Source organism: Euleptes europaea, chromosome 7 (genome assembly GCF_029931775.1).
Source record: "Euleptes europaea isolate rEulEur1 chromosome 7, rEulEur1.hap1, whole genome shotgun sequence".
NCBI lineage: Eukaryota > Metazoa > Chordata > Lepidosauria > Squamata > Sphaerodactylidae > Euleptes > Euleptes europaea.
This window is the reverse complement of record NC_079318.1, coordinates 27,191,412-27,217,842: the sequence shown is the minus strand read 5'-3', so window position 1 is coordinate 27,217,842 and position 26,431 is coordinate 27,191,412. Positions and strand designations below refer to the sequence as shown.

Genomic DNA, 26,431 nt, shown 5'->3' with positions numbered 1-26,431 from the left:
TCCATCGTTTGTCACCACATATTTCTTACAATTGCAGAACTTTTGCTGTACTGGAGCACAACCAATGTTCAAAGCAATTAATAGGTTTGTGTTTATTTACCATTCATTGGACTCATTGATAGAATATATACAAAACAAAGTAATACCAAAAAAGTTACAGATGTGTGAAGACCTCACATCCTGTGCCACCTCAGAAACCATAAGAATTTTTGAGCTTCCTTACTACAGAATGTTTTTTTAAAAAATAAAGTTTTATGAGCATTTAGCAGGAAAACTCAGTGTGTCAAATCACACTCCACCCCGCTAGTTAGCCCAATCTCCATTTTCAACAACAACAATAAGCAACTTATCTTTGAGAAGGCAAAATGGGTCATTGTGGGAGCTGGACCTCTATGCATACAAACCCCATAACATCCAGCCCCCAGAAATGATGTTTTAAGAATTCCAAGGAATAACACTTCCTGCTGGACATCATGGAATTCTCCCAACTAAACGCTAGGAGTTAGGTGCTGGAATGGGACAGGAGACTGCTTGGGATGGAGGGTTGGCTAGCAAACTCCCTTTCAAGTTAGGTCTAAATTCAAATGGACCTGACTCAACATGGAGAAAGAATTTTAAGTTCAGACGGTTTCTATTCCAAGTCTCCATCTCATCCTACCTAAAATTTATCAGCCTCTCTACTAGAAATCAAAATATAACCCTTTTACAGAGAGCGGTGAGCAGTATTCTGGGTACTCTTACAAATGGATAAAAACTACAAAAAGAAGCAAAAAAAGGCATAATTTATACTCTTTAAGAAGCAAACATTTGTGTTGGACTACTGTAGTCCTAACCTCTAACCTGTCTCAACATAGTTTAATTTTTAGATACCCTAGTTTCAGAAAGAACATGAAAATCTTTTGGAGCCATTTTTATCACAAGGCTGGTAAAGCTGAAGTTCCATGCTAAGGCACTGGAATACCTCAGAAAAATGTCATTTAGCTCTTCGGTCATCAATAAGGCATAAAAGATCATAAATGGTTGTAGAGTAGGAAAACAAAATAATTTAAGACATGGACAAAAACACAACAATCCATACAGAAAGCAAACAAATAAGTTATAATCATGTCAACATGAAGACATATGGCATTTTCTCCAGAAGATTTGTCCAGTTTCTAAAAAAAATGCAAATAGGCTGAGTGCCAACATCTGAACATACGTAATAGGAATTATGCATGCTCAAAAGGATCTGTACACAGATAATACAATATCTGCATGCACATGTTTCAACATATAGTTTGGTGTGGACAATATTACATGCACACATAGAGAGACAAATGGAGGACATCTTTTCACAAATCTGGGACTCCAAACAATTTACAGAAACTCATATTTCAGTACACATTAAATTCCAGGAATAAATCGATAAACTGGGAAATGTGGCAACGTTGATGTAGTGATTTCTTTTTGTGCATTCTTAGATAGGTGATCACTGCATTGAAGGGTTTAATATACACTGTCTTTGGTGAATAAAGCAATACATTCATTATAAGCAAAGGATTATGATATTCCCATGCATTTTTTCAATCAAAATGTCATAGAAGGAATGGTAGGTTTTCAGGATGTGCATTTATAGGGTGGAATTGCAAGGCTCAAAACTTCAAGAGAGAATTCCTTTTATAGAGCTTTGTATCAAACAATTAATTATAATTTCAGGAATAATATTTTTCTAATATTATTTTGAAAGGATGGTAATCTATTTCAGGAATCTAATAGCCGTGGCTAGAGTTATAAAAACATTCTGTAAAATTTGTTTTGAGCTCAGCAAATGAGTGTTGTGATACATACAGAATACAAAAACATGGACAATTTTGACTTGGTGATAAACACAGAATACTTTGGATCAAGAATCAAAAGCACATACCCATTTTTCCATATCAACTAGCTGTAGAAAGAAAAAGCAAGAAGTGAGTACTCTGTTACTATATATAACCTTCTGTAATTTAGTACTCACAAATCAACATACATATCTAATAAGGATTAATATTAGATGGAAATACTTTCTAAGCTGATTTCCCAGAAATACTTGTGTTTCATGCAAAATACAAGAGAAGCATAGTTTCTGGCAGGCATGAAAGAGAGCGAGAGCATACTGTGAGACTTAACAGTAGCCACTGCCCCATGCTGAGTTTTCTCAGTTATTAAAAGGTAGCCTCAAATGCACTTTCTCTCATGAAGAGGAAGTGTGCACAATGAGTGGAGGAAGTCATGATTCTCTGTTGGGTTTCTTTAGATGAGCACACACTCTGGAGCACTCAAGCCTTTAGCACAAAACCGTAGTTGCCACAAGGTTCCTGTGGCAGCTAAAACCATGGTATGGGTTACAAGTACTGCAAACCATAGGGCTTGGATCCATTGGAACATTTCTGCAGACAGAATAATTCCCACCCATGGAGTGTGATTCTCACCTTCCCTCTCCCACTGCAACCCCAAATATCTCCATAACACTGATTGTGGTGAACAGGGGGCCCCTCCATGGAAATGGTCTTGTGGATCCAAGCTATGGTCTACTGTGACAACTGAAGTGCCATGAAATCAACTAAAGCCATGGGGGGATAACCATCATCTTAATCTGTTTCTACTCATCTGAAATTATTACAGCTATGTATAATTTGCCTTGAGCCCCTGTGAGAAAGGTGGACTACGAATAACATTAATAAAATAAACAAACGAATAAAGGGGCGGTAAGTTCGGTAAATCTTGGCATATTCCAATATTTATCAATGTATCACAAGATATTTATTGTCCAGTGCTTGTAAAATTAATCTTACTAAAATGTAAGATAATTATTACATTAATCTGACCAGAAACATCTTGGGGGGAAAGAGAAACTGAACAGTTTACAATACTCAACATGACCCTGCTTGCTTTATCACAGTACTTTGATTTCTCCCTCTCAGGGCATATGTTTTGTGATTTATTTCTGCTTTCTAATAGTGCAATTATACTCCTATTAATAGTTGAGGTAAGTATGAGGTAAATAATAAATCTATACTCTACTTGTAGTGGGAGAGCAGCATTACACCCATCAAGCCTTTAAGGCTCACAGCCACAGGCTGAATGAAAAATATAAAGGGGTCTACAGATGTATAACGGATTTGTATCCTCAGAAATCAGATGTTAAATTTAATGCATTGAACTTAATCCATGCCATAACAACCCATGACTACTTAGAAACAGTGGACATATGAATCAGTTCTTCATGCACAGAACATATCTACATATTAGGTCCAATACATGGGGGGGGAAACACACATAGGAGGGGACAGCATGATTCCTCTGCTCCTCCATGCCTACAATCTGTAAGATCTGAGGCAAGACATCTGTGACCTAGGATCAAACATAGTTGAAGATGTAAGACTTTTTCATTATTGACATTCTTGTGTATTAATAGAAAACTTAACAAAATATAAAGTTGCCACACAACAAAGGAAAGTCTAATGCCAAAATAATATGAACAACATAATTGTCTAAGACAGATCAATGTCAGAAATATTACATACATACTAGTTATACTGAAATTACCCACATGCTCCTTTTGTAGCAGCATCACATAACCAAACTATTATTATGGAAAACTGATAATACAAAATGTTGTGTCAGCCCAGGCTGCGTCTTGTGGCTATGGCTTCTTCCGGAAGACTCCCAGCTGTTCCAAATTTTATACAATGGAACTGAGCAGTCAGAACGGTTTCTGTAAAGGCTGAATTCACAGTGCTCAGCCTTCCTTATTATTTGCATTCATGTATTTGCATTATTGATTTGCATTAATAAACTTCTGCCCTCTTGTAAAACTATTTGTTTACTGAAAGCAAATTTACATACGCTACTGTTCTATTCCATCGCAGACCATACATTTAAAGTTTATTGTACACATTGTTCACTGTAATCAGAACTTCAAGATATATATTTAGTGAGGTTTTACTACGTCTAGAAGAAGCACACAAGCCTTTGTACATACCAACGAGTACATGAAATTATTATTGTCGTTTTTTAATCTAACTTTGGAGATGCACCCATGACTGACATTCCTTTTGAGCACATAGCAGTAGACATCCTGAGTCCCTTTTCCGAACACAATCAGGGAGGGAATATGTAAGTTATGGCAGACTTTGTGACACAGTATCCAGGGGGCCAACTCTTTCCCAAAATTGACACAAACTACATAGCAAATTCCACACTATCTTTGCAGAGCTAGGCATGATAATAGGAAATCCTCAGATATGGGAGAGGCTTTTGTCAAATACGATGGGAAGGCTGTGGGGAAAGTGTGAAGCAACTCACTACCATTCTATTCCACCACACAAACAATGGGGCTGGTAGAAAAATTCAATCAAACTTTGGGACAATTCTTTAAGAAATACGTCAACATATCTAAAGAACTGGGGATAAAAACCTACAACAGTTGCTGTTTGCCTGCAGAGAAGTCCCACAAGTTAGCCTGGGATTCTCTCCGTTTGAGCTAGTGTATGGGAGAGCGGGCCCTGACCTGGATGGCCCAGGCTAGCCTGATCTCGTCAGGTCTCAGAAGCTAAGCAGGGTCAGCCCTGGTTAGTATTTGGATGGGAGACCACCAAGGAATACCAGGGCTGATATGCAGAGGAAGGCACTGGCAGACCACCTCTCCTGCCATGAAAACCCCAAAAGGGGTCGCCATAAGTCGGCTGCGACTTGAAGGCACTTTACACACACACACATGGCAGTGCGTCTAGAGGTCTTCTGGATTTGATTAGCACTCAGTGGTGGGGGAGCAGTTGAAGAAGCTACTTCTAATATGAGCTATATTGATAATTTACAGAATTGTCTCAGGGAGGTGGCTATCTCGGCTCATGAGAATCCAGCTGGAGCCCAGTACGCTCAGAAGCTATGCTATGACAAGAAAGAAAGATCATGCACATTTAAAGAGAGAAAGGTATAGCGCTCAAATCTCTCAGAATAAATAAAAGGCTGCTTGGGAGGGACCCTATATAATGAGGGAAAGTGGGGAGAATTACCTGGTCTTATTTTCAAGCTGAGTTCCTTTCCAAAGTATATCATGTAAATGTCCTCACAGCCGTTAGTTTGCAAAACCTGAGCAAGGCTGTTAATGACAGTTCATTGATTCATAGGATTGCCATAAGTCGGTTTGAGCACATAAAATATGATTTGAGCACATTTGTGTCTGTGACTTGATGGCACATAACACACACACAAAGTGCTCAAACCATATTGTGCTAGGAAAGAGCTGGGAGTGAATCCTACCACGTTTGAAAAACAAGAGGGGAAAATGCTGTCCAATGTACCAAATGCCATTTATTCTACGAAGGGTGGCTAGCTGTTTAAACCCTGCAATGTCTGGTTGCAATGATGCTGTAAACCAATCGATAAACGTACTTTGAAGAAAAGCTGCTTCCTATATACTTATGTTGGGTACTTCTGGCTATGTCTTAATAGCTATGCTTCACTGTAAGTTCAGGCTGTTACAGAATGCATGCTTACATGTGTTATTGTAGGGCAAAATTTGCTATGTGATTTCATGTATTATGTAACTACAAGTCACTGTTGATAACAAGTGTTGTGAAAGTAATGCATCAAGACTCAGGACAAATGACCTTTGACGTTTTTTCATCCAGATTTTTTGGGGGAAGGTTATGAAAAGATAAAATGCACACTTAAAAATAACAGGTTCAACTGTGGGATGGGGATAATTACATTTGAAAGTTACGTCCCAGGAAGGGGAGAAACAGGTATATGGCAATATATGGTGACCCCTGGTGGGGTGCTGTAACAGTAGCTTGAAAATATAATAGGTTTATTTAAAATTAAAAAGAATTATAACAATCTGTATTTACATTTAGTATCTATTTATTCTGCCAGTAATACGTGCAATATGTGTACACTCTAATTACCAAAAAAATATACATTTATTTTGCAAAAATTTTAATTGTACCTTTTTCCCACTTACGTATTTTTTGAAAATTTTATTTATTTCTTCTAAAAATTAAATGATAGCCTTATAGTTGTGGGTGGGCCCCCTTTGTTTCCTGGCAACCAATATTTTTAGACCCAGTCCACTACTGAACAGGAGACCTGGCTTGCCTATCTTCTAGCCTTGTTTCATATACACATCTGTGTCAATTCCTTCTCTGCTTATTCAAGTTCACATTTTGTAGGCCATATTAATCCATACAAAAATTAGAACTGCACAGCTGCATGTTGTGGTATTTACTAGCCTTAGAAGAAAACAGGAGTCACCACTTTAAATGAAAACTATGTCTGAAGCATCACACCATAATTTCTCACTGACCAATCGCCCAAAATGAACAGCTTATTCAACAATGACACCAAAAGAAGTGATTAATCAACCATGACCAAAAAAATTAGCTGAGTTAATTGGCTCATAATGTAATTTAGCAAGCACAATTTTGACTGATGGGTGGCCATGGGAAAATTTGCCTATAACTAAAATGCAACAGGAACTGGACAGAAAACTGAAACAAAACATATGTCCATGTTTATATATGCATGTGCATAGCTAAGTAATAATGAATTACTTAATCTGACTGTATAATAATGAATGATAACAAAGGAATGGGAACACATCAGAAAGAACATCACAATTCCATTAAGCAGAAGTATTTGGATTTAAACCAGTTTACATGGCCAATAAGCATGTACCCAGCCCTTTCTCACTGAAATTAATGGAACTTAAAGCAGCTTGAATTTGGGTGGATTGTGTCCATCCTTGGCATTACTCCCTTGAACCAAGAAAATTATTGATAGTACAGTCGAAAGCTATAGTATTCTCACTTGAATTATTTTTAAAATTACAGCAATTTTGCTACCTCATTTATCTGCTGCCTTTCAAGGGACCTACGTGTTACATTACATACTGGACAGGCATTTGTTTAACTTCTGGGTTTTAGATTTTCAAAGGGAGAATGCCAGTTTGGGGGGGGGGGTTGTGCTGTAGTCTTTTATAAGCTATTTTACATCTAACACTACCTATTACAATTAAATCAGCAATAAACCCTATATTCCATTCTGAAACTCTAAACTGCAGATTTGGGGCTCTGCCATCATCCCTGGAAACATCCCCCCTCCCTTCTATCCTCCATTTTGTTCTTGCTGTTTGTTTTTAACTGGAGCTTCCAGTGTAAGGGGTCTGGAGAACTTGAAACCTTGCTCACTATGATATTTTTTATTATTCTTAACTGAATCCACCGTTGTTTCCAGCACATTATCTGTCCTTCAAAATTACCATGTGGTGACTTACCCATACATTGTTCATTCTCGGGGGGGGGAAACAGTAACAGTAAAAGCCTTGGCAAATCCCTGAATTTGAGAGTAAAAGCCTTGCCACGTCCCTCCTGGCAACTGGCAGGAGATTTTGGGAGGCGGGTACAGGGGGCTTTGGGGAAACTGATAGAACGTCCCCCGGTGTGATGCTGGCACTTCTGCATCATGCCAGAAGTGATGTCATCACAGATGGACTGCCCTCCCCTTTCGGCTAGTTTGCTTCTGCCCGTAGAACAGCTGAGTGTTGGCGGGCAGAGGCATGATTCTCCGGGAGATTGTCCTCCATTAGCGGACACCTGGGAACCTTAGGAGGCTCCCATTTGCTAGCGTTCCAACTTGGGGCATGTCTGCCATCCTGCCTGGCAAACACTCCAGCCTTGCTTTGTTTGCTGGCAGTCAAGGGCAGGGAATGGTACCAGCCACCAAAGTACAGCCTTCATGTTCCTACCCCTTCACCCAACCTGATGGTAAATTCAGGGATGGTAGGGCCACCCACATAATCTGAAGATGGGCTGTCAGGGGAAATTTCCTATGGGATAGAAAACAACGCTTAGCTGAGTTTTATAATAATATCTTCTTTATCAAGTGTTGATATTTGAGTTGGCATACTCCAGAAGACACAGCTTGATTTGCCCCACTATAATAACTAAGCAGTAATTTTTTTTGTTAATTTAGTACATTTATATACCCTTCCTTTCTCCCAATAGTGTCATGATCTAAGACAAGTGGCAACAATAGCTATCATACCAAAATAAACAAATGATTTAAAAAGTTATTGTATTGCTAAATCTGTAAGAGCAGATCTTCATCTGGATGTTTTAAAAAGTGGTGGAAACTCATTTTATGAAGCTGCCTGACACTATCAGGCTACTGATCCAACTAATTCAATAATATCTACTCTAACCAGCAACAGCTCTCTAAAAATCTTGGACAAGGGTGTTACCTAGCTGTTACTTATGGTCCTTTGAAGATGCCAGAGCCTGAACCTAGTATCTTTTGCATGCCAAGCAAGAAACTCCTCCACTGAGCTATGACCCTCTCTATTCCTATTCTTCTTCTTTAGGAATAACACTGGTTAAATATTTGACAAAACATCTATAAATGGCTTGAACTTAGCCATAAAATCACTAAGTTTGTTCAGATATCATATAAAACCTAATTAAACTATGGTTAGTATGAGTGCCTGTAACCAGGCTACTCCATTAACTGTGGTTAGTTAGGGTCCATCAAACCAGGATCTGAAAGCACATTTTCAGCACATTTCATTCCTGAAATGGCGTGCGGAGTCGGCAGGGAAGAGGCGCAGCGGTGCCTTTTCCTAAGCTGATTCGCACATGCTGGGGGAACGGAAAAAGCCGTTTTGCTAAAAGCCCCGTTGAAAACAGCGAGGCTGCGCCTGCTAAAAAGCAGGTGCAGCACCACAGTTCCCGGTGCCAGCGTACCGCAGCGAACCAGGATATACAGCCAGATGGATGAAGAGGAGGAGTTCCAACCGTCACTCCAGGCAAACTACTCTGATAACTTAAGGAAAGGGGCCAGCAGGAGGACATGCCTTTGGAACCACTGGGGGACTGTGGTTACACTGTACCCTGCAGTTCTTGGGGAACATTTCATAGATCTCTTTGAACATCTTCAACTGAACCTACTGCACTCCGTGAGGGATGAACCTCCTTGCTTGAAGGACGTCAAAGCCATGAGGCTCCCTTTACTAATCAGAGCAAACAGAGTGTTACACTGGCCAGCTATTCAAGTCTGAGTGAAGAGGAGTTCAAAGAAATTATCTCTCATTTCTTTCTCCCTCACGGGACTTCCTTTCCGAACCCACCTCATCTCCAACAGTGTGCTCATAGGTAGAAGCTGTGCGCTGTTTGTGTGTGTGTGTGGGGGGTGAAAGATACAAATGTGATTATCCCCACACACACTTACCAGTTTTATAAGGAGGACATGCTTCCAGGCAGAACACAAGAAAAAGTGAGCAAGATACAACAGTGCTATAAGCAATACAAAACAAACAGAGCTCTTGCATATATAAAGGCTTCCACACCAACTACAATATCCAGCATAATTTCACAGTTGCATACACATGCCTCCCATACTGTAGCATACAGAGAAGCCGTACAGCATTTTGGCCTAGAAATGCAATCTTTCTTAAAAGCTTTGTTGCTCGACAGCCCATTAATCATCACTTCTCTTCCAATACTGGGCTGATTTAAGGAGAAGAATACAACCTACGCCATCACCAACACACTTCCGGCAACCACTGGGTTTCCCTGGCAATCTTCTCAGGGGTTATTATGGGATTTAATGAGCTCATGTTATAAGTGGTCTAATTTGTGCCACTGATCTATGAAGAAAGAAATATATACTGACATTAAAGCAGATTTAATTCACAGGCAGTGCTGAAAAATCTCTATGGAATCTCAGATCAGTACTTCCTTCTGAAGGTTGAGGGCACAGACAAAGTTATTAACACTAAAATGGCCAATGCACTCAAAAATGAACAGCAGCATTCCTCTCCACTATTCGATCACTGCAGTAAGCTAATATTTAACCCAAAAGGGAATATGTGGTATGAAATGAAAAACAAAGGGTTATTACAAGGGATGTTGCAAAATTTGCCATGAATGAGTTCATCAGGTGAATTTACCATAATCAAAGGCAGTGAACCCGGTGAGTCAATCTTAGTTCATTAGTGAGGCGTGGAGCCTTCTTCCAGGCTGTTTTGGCCTCCTAGACCACCCCCTAAGAAAGACTACTCAGTTGCAAGTTCCCCTTTATTCAATGAGCTTACTCCCATGAAGGAGGACTGCATCTTCATTCTGCTTGAAGACACTATATTAGATTCATTGCCATGTTTTTCTTGAGAATTGTTCTCAAGTAAGCAAGCATGGATTTGCAGTGTGCAGTTTTTATTACCAAAGTTTATTTGGTATTATGTATAGAAAAGAAAAGTATAAAATAGAGAGAGAAGGCTAACTGGGTGGTATGGCTTATTTGGAGAGTTGGTATCTTCCTTCCAACCAAGGAAGATAAGACTGTGGCTGGGGGGCAGGAGGCATCTTTTCAGGGCTGTTTTGGCCTCCCAGTCCATCTTTAAGCAGGTTCTGCTCAGGTGAAGGATCCAGCCTCATTCTGCTTGCAGAGACCTTATAAAGCCCATTCCCGTGTTCTTCCAAATCCATTCCTGATTTTATGGTAATGCTGAGCTCCTTTGCAAAATGGCTAAGTTTCAAGCAATAAAACCATACTGGTCAGCTATCCTCAGAATTAATTAATGAAAACAACAAAAGATAGAATCGATTTTAAAACTCGTTCATTTTGGAAGAGAAAATAATTAGGACTGTGCAGTAGTGACATTGAGGGTGTAAGAGACAACAAGCATGCCTGAAAGCTGAGTGTAAGTGCTGATGTGCAGCCGCTGCCACCCCAGCAAACTTCGGCAAACAGCTGGCTGATTAATTGATCTGGTCAGTCCACACATCAGTGACACATTCACACCTGTTGATTACAAGGTGATCCAAACCTGCAGGAGTTCGAGCATCCCTAGCTCTCATTCACTTGCTAGCTCTTTAATTTAAATCATCTTCTAAAACTTTGGCAGGAATAAGGAGAGCACCGGGACAGTAGCTTAGCAATTTATCTGTTTGAATAGACACTTTGGAGAGTAGAAAAATACTGAAAGAAGCATGTTAAGATGAACAGTCCTCAAATTAAAACTAAAAGAATGTGAAGTAGCTCACTTCCTTCAGAAGGGGACCAGGGTAAGGCTGTAGGTCTTTATTTATTTGTATGGCGGTCTCTTTTCAAATAAAAATATCCCAGAGAGGTTTACAAAAAAATGATATACACAATAAAGCATCAATAAAACATTCCTGAAGAACCAGGAGCATAAAGCTTTGGCACTCGTGAGAAAAAACTCCATGGAAACCATAGAGTTTTTTTCTCGGTAGTGCTAGAGCATCCGCCAAGCTGCCTGGGAAACTGGAGAAAAAAGCAGGGACTATGGGCAGAGCAGCAGAGGAGGCTTACATCACCAGGGAGGTCAGGGAAGCCACAGAGACATGGCAGAGCAAGAGAGAAAGTCCGTACTGCAGCCAAACAGCTGAGCAGCAGCAGGGCAGGGAGCAGCAAAAAGGGCTGCATGAAAACTGAGGAACAGGAGGGGGCAGGAAAAGCCTCACAACGGCACTTCTGCTTTAACTAAGTGACATCATCTAGTAGATGATGCCCATTACTCCCCTCTCTTCCCCCGCCTGCTTCCACCCGCCAACCAGCTGAGAGTTGGCGGGCAACAGAAGCAATAGGCGGTAGATTGACTGCCGTAACTGAGCAGTTGGGAACCCCAATCTTTGCTACTATCTGCGTTCTCATTTTTTTCTTCACCTGCAGTCCAAAGTGCTGCAGTCCATTCTACCACCTCATTCTCTGACATATTAAACCAACCTTAATTTGAGTTGATCATTCCCCAGCCCCACATCTTTGCATTATTCCCCTAAATAAACTTTACTTCTATTCCATTCTGCCCAGATTCTCAGTATTCCTTCCAAGCTTTGCCAAAGACCTTTTGTAATTGTTGTGTCAGTCACTACTCAGAGACATCTCCTTAAGCGGAGTGTACATCCTAGGAAAGTAGTTCCTTTGGCTTAGGCGTGAGAAGCAGCAGAAGAAGGGGTTTCTTTCCTACATTCAGGCTATTTTAAGTGTGAATGGCATTCTGATTGGGAAGTGGCCCACATTCATACTGGAATATGTCTCAGGTACATTTGATGCCAACAAGACCCAACAAGAGATGGATTGACTCTATAAAGGAAGCCATGGCCCTCAATTTGCAAGATCTGAGCAAGGCTGTTAAGGATAGGACACTTTGGAGGACATTGATTCATAGGGTCGCCATGAGTCGGAAACGACTTGACAGCACTTAACACACAACACACACACACATCTGATGCCACACATTAGATCACCGCAGACCACATGTTTTAGGAATGTTAATGCAGTCATTTTCCTGCTCTGCACACTCTGACGGATCAACAGAGGCAGCAGTGTGGAGTCACCTTCCATGCTTACATACAGAAGAATCCCAGCAAGAAAACTCCTTGGCTTCCTAAACTAATGATTGAAAAGCTGAAGCAGGATGACAGGCCCCGTCCATCCCCCAGACTTCCATAAGAAGCTCCATGACAAGAGAGCCATATCACTCATGCAGAAATTGATTTTTCCTACAATACTTCACGTATGTATATATCAAGCACACACATATATCTCACTTGTCTAGTCATTTCCTATCAGCTATTACAGATTTAATCAGAGACAAAGCTAAGACTGGCAGCAAATTTATATTGCAACTGAAAGATACAAATCTATTCTTTATTATTTTGGCTTCGGGGTTATTTTTTGTTATAATTGGAACATGCATTCCATTCTTCCATTTATAATCACATTTCATAAATAACCCCATTAAAAAAGCAATTTTGTAAGCAATCTCAGAAAGTTGCTCAATGAGGAAGAGGTGGAAGAGTTACCACTGTTGCAATTTGCAGATGCAAGGTGCTTTGAAGTGCATCAAGGAGTTCAAACTGTTTGAAAGCTCAAAGAAGGATCCTCTCTTCAAGGCGGTGAAAAGAGGACTGAGGAAAGAGCGCTCTCCTTGGTTACATGCCAGTTTGGGCACGAAACCTTTTCTTTGGATGGGGGAGGGGGAGTGCTCCTAGCACTTAGAAAGCTCTAGGAATCTTAGGAATTCCTGTCTGCCCATGTGCAGTCCCATGTGGTCTGGTCCCTGATGTTGACCCTACTGGTGGGTTGTATCTGTAGTCATGTGCCTTTTTTGTCAGATTTTTAAAGAATACATTTATATTGCTGTTTTAGTTTTGCACAGGATTACACACTTAACGCCTCTGCACTGAGGTGTAATTTAATGTTATTCCATTAATTTTATGCTTACAAAGTATAGTGAACAGATTAATTGATCTATATGGGTATAGAGATTCGTTGCTTTTAAAAGAAATTGGTGTGCCACAACATCTGAATGTTTTAATGTGCAACCTATACTCTGTTAGGACAGAATATGGAGAAACAGAATGGTTTCAAATTGGCAAAGGTGTAAAACAAGGATGCATTCTATCTCCCTATCATAAAGAAAGAGGGATTAGACTTAGATGAAGGTGGAGTGAAAACTGGTAGAATGAACATTAACAATTTGATATATGCAGATACCACATTGCTGGCAGAAAATAGTGAAGACTTGAAATGACAACTGGTGAAGTTTAAAGCAGAAAGTACCAAAGCAGGATTACAGCTGAACATCAAGAAGACGAAAGTAATTACTACTGGGAATTATACAACTTTAAGGTTGATGATGAAAAAACTGAAATTGTTCAAGAATTTCTATTCCTTGGCTCCATCGTCAACCAAAAGCGAGAACGCAACCAAGAAATCAAAAGTTTGAGACTGGGAAGGGCAGCCATGAAAGAGCTAGAAAAGATTCTTAACTGTAAGGATGAATTGCTGGCTACAAAGATCAAGATAACTCATACCACAGTATTCCCTATTACTATGTATGAATGCAGAAATTGGACAATGAAGAAAACTGGCAGGAAGAACATTGATTTATTTGAAATGTGGTGTTGGAGGAGAGTTTTAAGGATACTATGGACCACCAAAAAGGCAAATAAGTGGGGTCTACATCAGATCAAGCCTGAGCTCTCCCTAGAAGCTAAGATGACTAAACTGAAACTATCATACTTTGGCCAGTTTATCAGAAGACAAGAGTCACTGGAAAAGACAATAATGCTAGGAAAAGTAGAAGGCAGTAGGAAAAGAGGAAAACCCATTATGAGATGGACTGACTCAATCAAGGAAGCCACAGCCCTCAGTTTGCAAGTCATGAGCAAGGATGTTAATGATAGTACATTCTGGAGGTCATTAATTCATAGGGTCGCCATACATTGGAAGCCACTTCACAGAACTTAACCCACACATGAGTACAAAGATATCTTAAAAAGCAGCATGCTGACCTTGATTCAGAAACAATCCACAGAGAAACAAATAATTCAAAGCAAACTGGAAAGGATACTACAATATTGTAATGTAATTGGATCTGACAAGGTTTATGGCAGACCCATTTTATAAAACTTTTTTGATTCAATTTTGACTAGAAGACATTGAACAGAAAATATTAAGATTCCTAGATACTGGCTTAAAGAAAAATGAGATATTAAGACAGTTGCTGCCATGTAGTAGGGGAAAGGTGGATAAAATACATACATACTTCTGGAACAACGGAGATTCCTCTTTGGCAACAGTATGCTCCAAACTGTAGTAATGAACAACAAACACAGAGATATTCCAAGGCCTTTTGATGCCTTGGTCTGACAATTTGCCCTCTTATTTGTATCTCCAAATCTGTCATGTGAGATAAACTGCTTCATTGAGTATAATAATAGGGCCAGGCCTGACTGTACAGCCCTACCACTCAGCAACCAGGGGGGCACTGTAGGCAGAACAACTAAACAGGGCAACCACAATGCCAATCCAGCTCCGTCTTGAAACAAAATCATTCTGGAGCAAGCATGGTATCCCTTTTTCCAAGACTACAGAATCTCCTGCAGCCTTTACAAGGCATCCCCCCGCCAAAGTACATAAAACATATCTCCAAATCAGAATTTCCATTTTAGTCAGCAAGCATTGAAGGTCACTAGATCTAACTAAGCATCACCATGAATTAAATTTTCTGTATCCCACAGCCCAGATGTGTGAAAGTTATTCTGTACCTCCAAACACACTTGAGACTCCCAGTCCCTAACAGCTGTTCTACCAGGTCACATGGCAGACCACTTTTACAACAGAGTGTTAAAAGCATTTTGCTCTGGCATAAAAATCAGCTATCAAAAGATAAAAATCTAAACATTCACTCCTCTTGCACAAGATCCTTATGCAAGCCTTTTTGGATCCTGACACATTTGAAAATTCAGCAAATTCCAAAGGAAGTATTTGGGGAGTATTTTGGAAGCAATGTCACCCAGTATTAGGGGATCTTTATTCGATACTACAATGTTACTTAGATACTAGCTGAGCTGTTTAAAGGAGATTTCATGGACTCTTATCTTTACAAATCCAAATGATTACGAGAACATCTAAGGATTTTCATAATCAGAATTTTAGATAGCGTTTTCTGCATGACCCAGATAATTAAATAAACAGACATATGCTGTAAATTTGGGCACCTAATAGAACAAAATCAAAAAGTTAAATAATCCCTAGGCAGAAATAAAATGTGATATGCTGATTTAGGTTAGGAACCAAAGTTTCAAATCAAAAGGAACATCCAAATTAATTTTTTACAATGCCATTGTAATGTACTGATGAATTATTTCATATATATAGAATCTACTACAGTTCCACCATTACAAAATCATAGTATGAAATATATTCTATATCCATGTCTGTGGCACAAAATTTTAAATTAAAATTAAATTCGCTATATTTTGCTCTTCATCAAATACATTTTCTCTTCAGCAGCTTTTGTTGCATTTAGCTTAAATGTGGCTCCATAACTGCAAACCACATTAGAGGAGGCAAGGCTTTTCAGTTTAATCACTTCTCTTCACATTGGTAATATCTACATATTAAAAGGGTCTCTCTAAGAATTACTTTTGAAACGTTTACTTAAAACTTAAAGGGCAAAAAATCCAGTAAAACTGTAATGAAAATTATTATGAACAGAATAATGCTTGATGAAAGTGGAAGCTGATGACCACACAGCATCTCCACAGATGTTAGACAAAGATACCCCCAACCTTGGGGAGAGAAGCCAAGGATGCCTGGGCCCTGTTGGAGTGCACAGTGATTGGTATGAGGCAAAAAGTCTGAGCCACTGAATAAGGATGCTGGATAGTATATATCACCCATTGAGAAAGGGACTGCAAGAAAATAGCAACACCAGTCCTGGGACCTCTAAAACAAAGAGATGCTGGTCTTTGCAGAAATCCTTTTGTACACTTTAAGTAGAACAATAAAACTCTTCTTATGTCTAAAGTGTGAAGTGTGTGCTCTGCTAGTGAGAAAGGTATGGGAAAGAAAACCAGTAAAATGATAGCTTGAGAAAGGTGAAAATTGGACACAACTTCAGGCAGAAATTGTAAACTAGGTCAGAGGACCATCTTGTGCCCCACCAAATCAAAAGTCACAAATTTAAGACAACAAAGCAGATTCTGGTGAGATTCCTTGTGAAAAGGCCCAAGTAACGAACCTATGCCATATAGAAGCATTTGATGTATGAGTCTGTGAAAACAGGTCAAATGTGGGCAACCCTAGAAGACAAACCACTTGTCCTTCCAACCAGCATAGTGTGGTGGTTAAGAGCGGTGGACTCTAATCTAGAGAACCAGGTTTGATTCCCCACTCCTTTACATGAGAGGCGGACTCTAATCTGGTTAGCCAGGTTGGTTTCCCCACTCCTACACAGGAAACCAGTTACAGTTCTCTTCAAACTCCCTCAGCCTCACCTACCTCACAAGGTGTCTGCGGTGAGGGGAGGAAGGGGATTGTAAGCCAGCTTGATTCTCCTTAAAAGGTCAAGAAAATCGACTTATAAAACCCAACTCGTCTTCTTTTTCTTCTTCTCCCACCAGCCAGGCTGTCAGATGAAGCAATGGCAGGTCATGAAAAAAAGGGGGGCCGATATCAATTAGATTTTAATGTTGGAATGTTTAATGTTTTGATGTTTGCTACTTTGGAGACCCTATTTATGTGGAAAGGTAGAATAGAAATGTTTTAAATAAACAAAATAAATGAATAATGTTGCTGCGATGAGTAATGCTTCCTAGCTTGAGGAACAGGAGGAAGTGGCAGATCAGCCTCAAGCCCCCCTTTGTAGAATAACAGGCTGTCCACAGCAATTGGATAGGGCAATGAGATAGGAGGAGGGGACAATCTGTGCTCCTCAGCACTCACAATGGTTTTGGTAGTACCCAGTTGGGTGGACTTGGAGGGCAGACCTATGTTTTCTCTTGGTCTTAGATTTCTTTGAAGGCAAATCCAACAAGCTCCTTCAAATTAATGCTACCTTCTGTGAGGAACAAGCAGGCAGATCCAACTATGGAGCTAGGGCACTGACACTACAGAGGGTTTATGAGTCCTTTTCTCAGGATGTAAGTGGCACTTAGAGGATGGAATTTCTGGCACCGATAAAGCCCAAAGCGCTGCCTTTAACCAGGAGGGCCTCTCTTTATACACCTCTCTTGGGTCTATGTATGCTATTTACAAACAGCACAACCGCTCACATTATGAGTTTCTCCCAAAGAGAAGAGACACAAACTATGGATCTCAGTCTGGACTATCTTGGTGCCTCATTCAGTGCACTTTTTAAACATAGCTATTCCGAGAGAAAGAAAAATCTCCAATTCAGCCTCCAAATAAAAGAACAAAACTTGATGAACGGGTTGATAAACAGCTGAAGAACTAAGAATAATTGATGAAAGCAAAATCCATAGAACGATCCCTTCTCTATGGTGCAGAAGGAAAGACTAAGCGAAGGTGTGTCCCCCCCCCACATCACATGCCCGTTTTGAGAGTAAGAGGCCACAAAAATGATCTAAATTCTCTCACTATTTTCATACTGAATTTGACAAAGGGGTGTAAAGTGCAGAGTTGTGTTACTGGTCTCAGTTCACTGTGTGTGTGTGTGTGTGTGTGTGTGTGTGTGTGTGTGTGTGTGTGTTAAGTGCCGTCAAGTCGCTTCCGACTCATGGAGACCCTATGAATGAAAGTCCTCCAAAATGTCCTATCTTTGACAGCCTTGCTCAGATCTTGCAAATTGAGGGCTGTGGCTTCCTTTATTGAGTCAGTCCATCTCTTGTTGGGTCTTCCTCTTTTCCTGCTGCCCTCAACTTTTCCTAGCATGACTGTCTTTTCCAGTGACTCTTGTCGTCTCATGATGTGACCAAAATACGATAGCCTCAGTTTAGTCATTTTAGCTTCTAGGGTCAGTTCAGGCCTGATAGGAAGAAAATAGATTCCTTTGAAATGTGGTGTTGGAGGAGAGTGTTACGGATACTGTGGACTGCAAAAAAACAAATCAGTGGGTTATAGATCAAATCAAGCCTCGGTTCACTGCATACTGCATAATTCTGTCTAGGAAGCTCTTCTGCAAGTGAAGTTGCCTCATTACTGGCCATTTGTGCATTCTTATATCCACTGTGTTGTAACACAATGGAAATCAAAGTCTCTCAATAAGTCAGCAAGCAGCTTATAAAATGTCTGGACACTTTAGATCCGTTCAAATGTTTGGAACTCTTCCATGAAGAACAAATCTGTGGATGAAGCCATATGGTGAAAGTAACATCTTATCTGCTGTATCTACAGGAAGTAGTTTTACCAGATGTGCAAGAATCCTTTTAGTATCACAGTCCTTGTTATTACACTTCAAGGGGACCTCCTAGGACTCGAGGGGGAGGGGAAATCTCACTGTTTCCACCAATCCCTCCCCTTGGTCCATTTCAACTTGCCCCCTACATGTGTGTTCTTTTCTCCCTCCCCGCCCCCAAACTGGGGCCCCCAGTCAATCTTTCTGCCCTCTTTCCTTTCAATTCTTTTCCCTTCCTCTTCCTTGCTGGATTAGGTTCCCCCCTTTTTGGTTCTCAGTTTACCCCACCCTTGTTGACCCTCTGCCATCCCCCGTCCTCACTGCCATTTCCCCCACTTTTCCTCCCTTCCATCCTGCTGGCTTGGCTTCCTTCCTCTCCCAGCTCTTTAAATCAGCTGCTTTCCCCCCTCCCCTCCCCCCTTGTCAGCTGACCTCTATACTTATCACAGAGAGCAACCACCCTCCTCTACAGGTCCAGCCCCCACCCTTGCTTAATGAAGCAGCGGGAGCAAATCTGGGGAGGGGGAAACAATATGGTGTGATGCCACTATGTCACTTCCATGTACCATCTTAGCATTGTGCACTACTGTTTTCTTCAGTCTTTGACCTCCCACAAATGCACCCACTGCCCCAGAAGCTCCAAGCTGAAAACCCTACTGACCTCCCTTCCATTTGCCATTCCCCTCCTGCTTCTCCACATACACTCTTACCTCCTTTGTTGGGTGTCATTTTTGCCCTGCTTGCTCTGGCAGTGTCCAATCAAGGCAGTCGATGATGTTTCAGGAAGCCTAGGCAACCCAAAATGGCAGATGGAATCGTGCAAGGTAGTCTCACAAGATCTCTGTGCTTTTATTTTTTATTTTATTAATTTTATTAAAACAACTATTAAGCTGTTTTGGGATTTTGTGGGTTGTTGTTTGTTTTGCAAACTTGGGGTTTTCCCTAGGTTTGCAGAAATATCTGCATTTTAATTACTTTTTAAACTATGTGTTTCCATTATTTTAGCACTAAACCTTTAATATTTTATTTATTGTTGTCACCCATCTTGGGTCCTGACAGTGTCAGGAGAAAGGCAGGTATACAAACGTAATTGACAGAGACATCGTTACTATGAAAGAAACCCATTTGTTTTCCTAAAGACAGGGATTGAGTAGGGACCCCTCACATGATTTTATATATGTTGAGAAAGGCAGGGAGGTACCAAGCTATGAAGGCCCTTTGAAGACATACTAGAATTTTTAAACATGCCTGGAAACTAATATACACTCTGTGTGATTTGTACAGTACCAGCTGGATATGATCCAGTCTTTCCACTCCTACAAGTAAGTACACAAAAGTATTCTGAACAAACTAAAACTTCCCCAAAAAATTAAAGAACAACAATGTGTGTATGTACGGCACATTACAATAGTTAATATTCCAAGCTGCAAATGCATGCATGGTTTTTACATAAATGTAGAATACAGAATGGGGAATCTTATTCAAGCAAGCGCGGCTTCAAAGATTATCTTATTAGTTGCGCATGCAAGATAAATGAGGGTATTGATAATGCAGCAAGTCAACCTTTCCTTTTGCAAATCTGTTAAATATTCACTGCCAAATCTCAGCTGATAAACCATTCCTAGTTAAGGCATTTTTTTTCCTTCCTACCACTTTGATTCTCATCTAACATCTTCTAATTGGTTTTCACTTATGACCAGTTTCAACTAAAGTGGTAAACAGTAGGTTCATGGAAGCAAAGATCACAGATCTTTCTCACATTCCCCTCTCCCAGCAGTCCTTTAAAACTCCAGGAAAGTTTATTCCCAGGGTCACAGGACCCACATGGTTTAATATTTATGCATTTATTTATGTCATTTATTTCCACCCTTTCTTACCTCTAAATGCAGTTACTTATGAGTTAATTTTCAATATTAAAAGCAACAAATCAGTAACATTTACAATAAAAACAAGCAGTGAAGAACCATTAAAGTAGCAGTAAAACAGCATGGATTTTCTACCTCGGTACGCACATACCAGACACCAGTTTAATCTGGGGACTGGTATGCACATTCCAAAACTGGAATATGCCCGCATTGTCCCTTTCAGACGAAATGGTGATCACACATATCAGAAGGATCGCGTGTAGTCAGTCTGTCCTATATACATAGCAACATCAAGAAGAAACAAACATCAGAAAAAAGTCACGATGTGTAGCTGTGTTTGTCTGTAGCAGTAGAAAAGAGCAAGAGTCCAGTAGCACCTTAAAGACTAACAAAATTTCTGGCAGTGTATAAGCTTTCGTGAGTCACAGCTCGCTTCTTCAAATACAGCTAGAATGTGAGTCCATATATCCTTAATTCACTCTTTTCTGCTTTAGGATAGATAGTCTCACATCTTATCTGCAAAAGGCTTCAAGGATGGGGAGGGGGAACTGACAAAGAAATGAAAAAAAAGCCAACAAAACATCTCTGACCAGCAGAAAAATAACAAAACTCAACAGAAGACCTAGGACAGGAATTTCTTTTCTCCCGGCACATACAACACAACAGGCTTTGTGCCAAGTGAATTTCTACGAAGAGCAAACAGCAAACAGGCCTCCAAGAAAGTCTTGCATCTGCTGCTCTCCCACTTCATTTCAGAAGGTGAGTGACAGAGATAGGGTCTCTGAAACTGACCTTACTGGGTAGGCTCATATGGAAGCAGGTAGTCCTTCATACAAATACCCTTTAAATTATGCAGTATACTGTAGTTTAACAGCACCTGGTACTAGCTAAAGTTAGGGAAAGGATATTTCGGAGATTAATTATACGTTATTTGCCAGTTCACAAGCACAGTGAGATAGATTTAAAGAAATGTTTTGAAAAAGACTGTGCTTATAAATTTGTTTTATCATGCAGGATCCACATGACTGTCAGTTTAAAATTTATAAGAACTAAAAAAAAAACTTCAATAAAACAAGATTAGAATACCTGAACGTCAAGAGCTGAGATTTTATTAGGAACGTTAAATATGACAGTGCTTACAAACAAATTTTTAAAATTAAGTGCTGGCAGCACTATGTGAAATTTCAAACAAATTAAAAGGTAATGACGGCACTACTCACCCCTTCTGCTTTCTCCTCTGTGTTAGCCAGCATTTCCTGGAGAGCCCGCACTGACAAAGACTGTTCCAGTACAAAAGTGCAGATGGAGAGATCCGGAGGAACATTCTGATTGAAGAAAAAGGGTGAAGAAAACATTGAGTGAAACATTTCTCAGCACTGAGATGCTGGCACATGGCTCCTTACTCACTAACAATCTCTGACCTAATCCCAAAAGAGCAACCGAAAAGAAAAAAAAATTATATATATGTGTGTGTGTGTGTATAAATGAATCTATTCATAGCATTTAATTCCGCAAATTTATTTAATTAAACGAATTTATACTGGGTTAAATCCTAAACAGTTACAATATTAGTACAGCAGAGGGAATTTATAGATCAATGGCCAAATCCGCAGAGCAAGGCTTAAGAGCAAAGATACCAGGAAGAAGCACAGTGTCACTAATTACTTGAGAACAGCATCATGAAATTCTTCAGGATTATAAAAATATTTGGCTTTTCTTCTTTCCCCCCCCCTCTAAATTTAAAGTTAGAATATTCAACCTCATATACATAACTATACAGAAATCATTGGAGCAGGCTCATACAACCAACTTATGAGTAACAAAATGTATAGGATGTGAAAATCCCCATTTATACTACTATGGCAATTCCAAACATACTTTCATGGCAAATCTTCCTTTCATGACCACATATATTTAATAAAAGGAAAGGAAACATCCTCTAAGGTAGATGTAATATCTCCTTCTTTTGAAAAATAGCAGATAGTTGTGATAAGTTCTCAGAGGCTCAACTTTTAGCCTGAGGAGATGGTTTCCATGTTGACTCACACTGTCATTCCCGACGGCAACAATACTCGGATTTTTGATGGATTTCATTGGCAGGAGAAGTTACGACTATATTTAATAATAGAGTTGCAAAATCAAATAGCAGTTTTCACAGTGCTCACTTCTACTATTATTTAACATTGATTTAGACTCATTAGTATAGAGTATTCAGAATACAAAAGCAAAGTCACTGCTTGAAGGTTCTTCATGTTACATAAAATGGGCAACACAGGAAAATGGGGACACATCAGAGTTGAGCAGAGTATTCTAGTAAAGTAAAACGGAATGAGATGGCAGTGGAATTACCAACAAAACCAATCTATTGGGTCCATAAAGGCTTTATTAAAAAACAGAGATTGAAAAGAAACTTTAAAGACAAGAGGTAAGAGGACTGAGTGGCTGATGTTTGCAGAGGAAGCAGAATCATACTCTCCATCATTTAATAGATGAACTTAGAGATACTTTGGACACTCACACCTGATAAGGCTTTGGCTGCCCAGGAGGTGTGGAAGAACACATAGTGCCCTTACCCCTGCCAAGAAGAGGTGGACAGGTTGCACAATAGGCAAGCTTTGCTGACACATAAGCTAACAGCAGGAAGGGGGTGGAGCCAGTGATCACTCACCTACAACCACGCTGCTTGAATGATTGGCAGCTGTCCCAGGTGAGGAGCAGCAGCCATAACTGCAACATCCAGTAAGGGAGAGCTTAGTGCTACCCGCTCACCTGTTTACTTGTGAGCTATACAACTGCTAGTTGAGGTGGGAGAAGTAGCTGCTGCTCAGTAGTGAGGGGCAAGTGCAACCCTTCTGTGCAAAAGCACAACCCCTACTCCCTTCTGGAAATTGTCCAGCAGATGCAAGATGCAAGAGAGGTCTCCCTGGAAGACATTTTGTTATGGGCCTAGAACTTCTTGAAATAGGCCCTGGTACCTCTAACATTCCCAGATGTCATATTCACCAGTTTGGGACTGGGACATGGATTTTTAATGTGGATTCTCACTACTTTTCAGAAAGTAAATATTCACATTGTTGGGTTGGTAGTTATTGCATCTATTGCTATTTTGAACACTGGGCACATTAGCTTTTTACAATCATTTGAGTTATGAAAGAAAATAGATGGATCCAATAGCTGTGAAGACTTGAGTCCCTGTGAGAAAGGGGGACTATAAATAACATAAATAAATACATGAAAAAACTGACAAATATATTCAGTATTACAGTTATATAATTTTAATAGTTTTGTCATATTTACATTTATTAGGAAATCTGTAGCTGAAATCTTGCCATTGAACTAATTACATGGCCTTGGGCAAGCTTCTATTCTCTCAGCTTCAGCATGGGGCTAATTAATTAGGGATGCTTCACAAAGTTCTCCTTATCCAAATTTCTCCCTAGATTTTGTCATTCCAAATAGCTTGGGTTGCTTTCACATGGGGAGAGTATTCACATATCCCATCTCCACACCATTTGCTGCTGGCACCACCCCTCTCCACCTGTTCCTACTCAGAGAGCCAGCATGGTGTAGTGGTGGACTCTAATCTGGAGAACAGGGTTGGTTTCCACACTCCTACACATGAAGCTTGCTGAGTGACCTTGGGCTAGTCACAGTTCTCTCAGAGCTCTCTCAGCCCCACCTATCTCACAAGGTGTCTGTTGTGGGGAGAGGAAGGGAAGGAGATTGTAAACTGGTTTGAGCCTCCTTAAAAAGGTAGAGAAAACCAGGGTATAAAAACCAGCTCTTCTACTTCTTCTTCTCATCACATCAGCACAGAAGTGCTGATCTGACAAGAATCTTACCAGCCTACTACCCAAAGCCCCACAACACCCCTCAGCCCAGTTGAGCCTTGGCTGATGAGGGGTTTTTTTTAAAGCCTGGTTAAAAAGCTAAAGGGGGGTGGTGGCAGAGATGAGCATCACCATTTTGAAGATGATGCTAAGTGCCCATCCTGAGTAGTCCTAAATAGAGAGGGAAGAACAAGTGGCTGAAAGAAAATGACAGCCAAGCTGGTCTGTGACACCAGTAGCCTTAATTTACATTTGCCTTAAAATACATGTGTCCCCATCTTGTTGATCACATTGACCTACACTGCGTAATCAGTCTTGAGTCTCTGTGAGAAAGGTGGACAATACATCATGTAATCAAATCAAATACAAATAATTTGTATAAAAACTAAATTAAAAAGAAGCCCATATGTGGGACTGCACAGAAACCACAACCATAATTGTATTCATTGCTTCTTTGTTGTGGACCATATATCTGTGTGTGTGTGTGTGTACTATATATATATATATATATATATATATATATATATATATACACACACACACACACACACACACACACACACACACACACACACTATATATATATGTATATGTATATACTATCTATCTATACAGTATATATATATGTATATATGTATATATACTATATATGTGCGTGTGTGTGTATATACTATATTATATATATATTATGAATATATATATATATATTCATATTTTTATTGAAAGAAAAAAAATAAAAAACATACTTTCAATCCCATACATACAGTGTATCATGCCTTCCGAAGCGAACCATATATTTACAGTCTTAACAAAAGCCGAGCAATAACATGTCATTATTAGAAATCTACTTTATGAAAAAAACTGCATGCCTTTAATCAAATATTATCATTTTTAACTACACAATCGCATAACTACTCAGTAAATCTTTGATTATTTTTAATCACTGTTTACCATATGTTAAAGCTGATCAAATTACTCACTGCTAATTCCTGGTTCTAATAAACCACCTATATAATCTACCCTTCGTTATTATTGCCTACTCTATGGATAGCTATTATTCACATTCAAGTTAGTCTACTGCTCAGTATTGCAGTTAAACATAATCATAATATAATTTCAATTTTTTTCTGAAACTCCTCCTCTGGTCTTCTGTTCAGCAGCTGTGTCAACTTTGCCATCACTGCGTATTCAGCCATTTTCTCTCTCCACCTTTGTATCTCGGGGATTTCTTCTTGCTTCCCATTCACATATATATTGTAGGAGGTCATCTTACTTTAACAGGTACAGTAGCAAAGGTGTACGGCTAAACCCTCTCTTCTCCAACATCTGCACCTGTTAAAGGCATTTTCTTCTTTTAGACTTCTGAAGCTGGCCAGGAATGAAGAAAAACTGCTGGAGTAACATAGCAGGAGGTTAAGTATGGGGAGCTCTCTCCTGCACACCTCTGCTCCACTCTCTTTTCAGTATTCTATATTCAAACAGGGTAGACACATGAACGAAACTCAAGTCTGCCACCACCACATCTAATCAGACCCCAAGATCAAGTTAAGTTTCAAAACATACATAAAATTTCCTGTAAGCAGCACTTAAAACTCTCTCAGTAATTGTTTAATCCCTCATACTAAAGCCCAACCTTTCTCACAGGGTTGTACAACTGCCAAGGGGGAAGTTTCATCTTCTCTGCCATGTTTAAGGGGGAATTTTCATATTCTCTGTCACCATGAACCAGCTGATTACTTATTTATTTAGGGCATTTCATCACGCCCTACCTCAAAAGAACTCAGGGCAGCATACATGGTTTTCCCGTGCTTCACTTTATCCTCACAACAGACCTGTGAGGTGGCTGAGACAGAATGACTGGCCCAAGGTCACACGGTAAATTTTGATAGCAAGTGCGGATTTGAACCTGGGTTTCCCTAGTCCTTGTCCAATATTCTAAGCAGTACACCACACTGGCTCTCCAGCTATTACAAACCTGAACATATCAAACAATGCCTTCAGAGTTAAGGTATTCCCCATGAGTGAGAAATCAAATTCATGTGCTCCTGATGAGA

At 39.9% G+C, this 26,431-nt stretch overlaps 1 protein-coding gene across 1 annotated transcript in view; it reads right to left on the bottom strand.

The window, feature by feature from the left end:
* The window catches only part of RYR2 (ryanodine receptor 2), a 308,323-nt gene that overhangs the window by 269,746 nt on the left and 12,146 nt on the right, over positions 1–26,431 (bottom strand). The window contains exons 3-4 of the mRNA XM_056853337.1: positions 21,768–21,872; positions 1,904–1,924 (exon numbers count right to left, since the gene is read on the bottom strand). Of these exons, the coding sequence (XP_056709315.1) occupies positions 1,904–1,924; positions 21,768–21,872 (126 nt within the window). The remainder of the gene's footprint in view (positions 1–1,903; positions 1,925–21,767; positions 21,873–26,431) is intronic.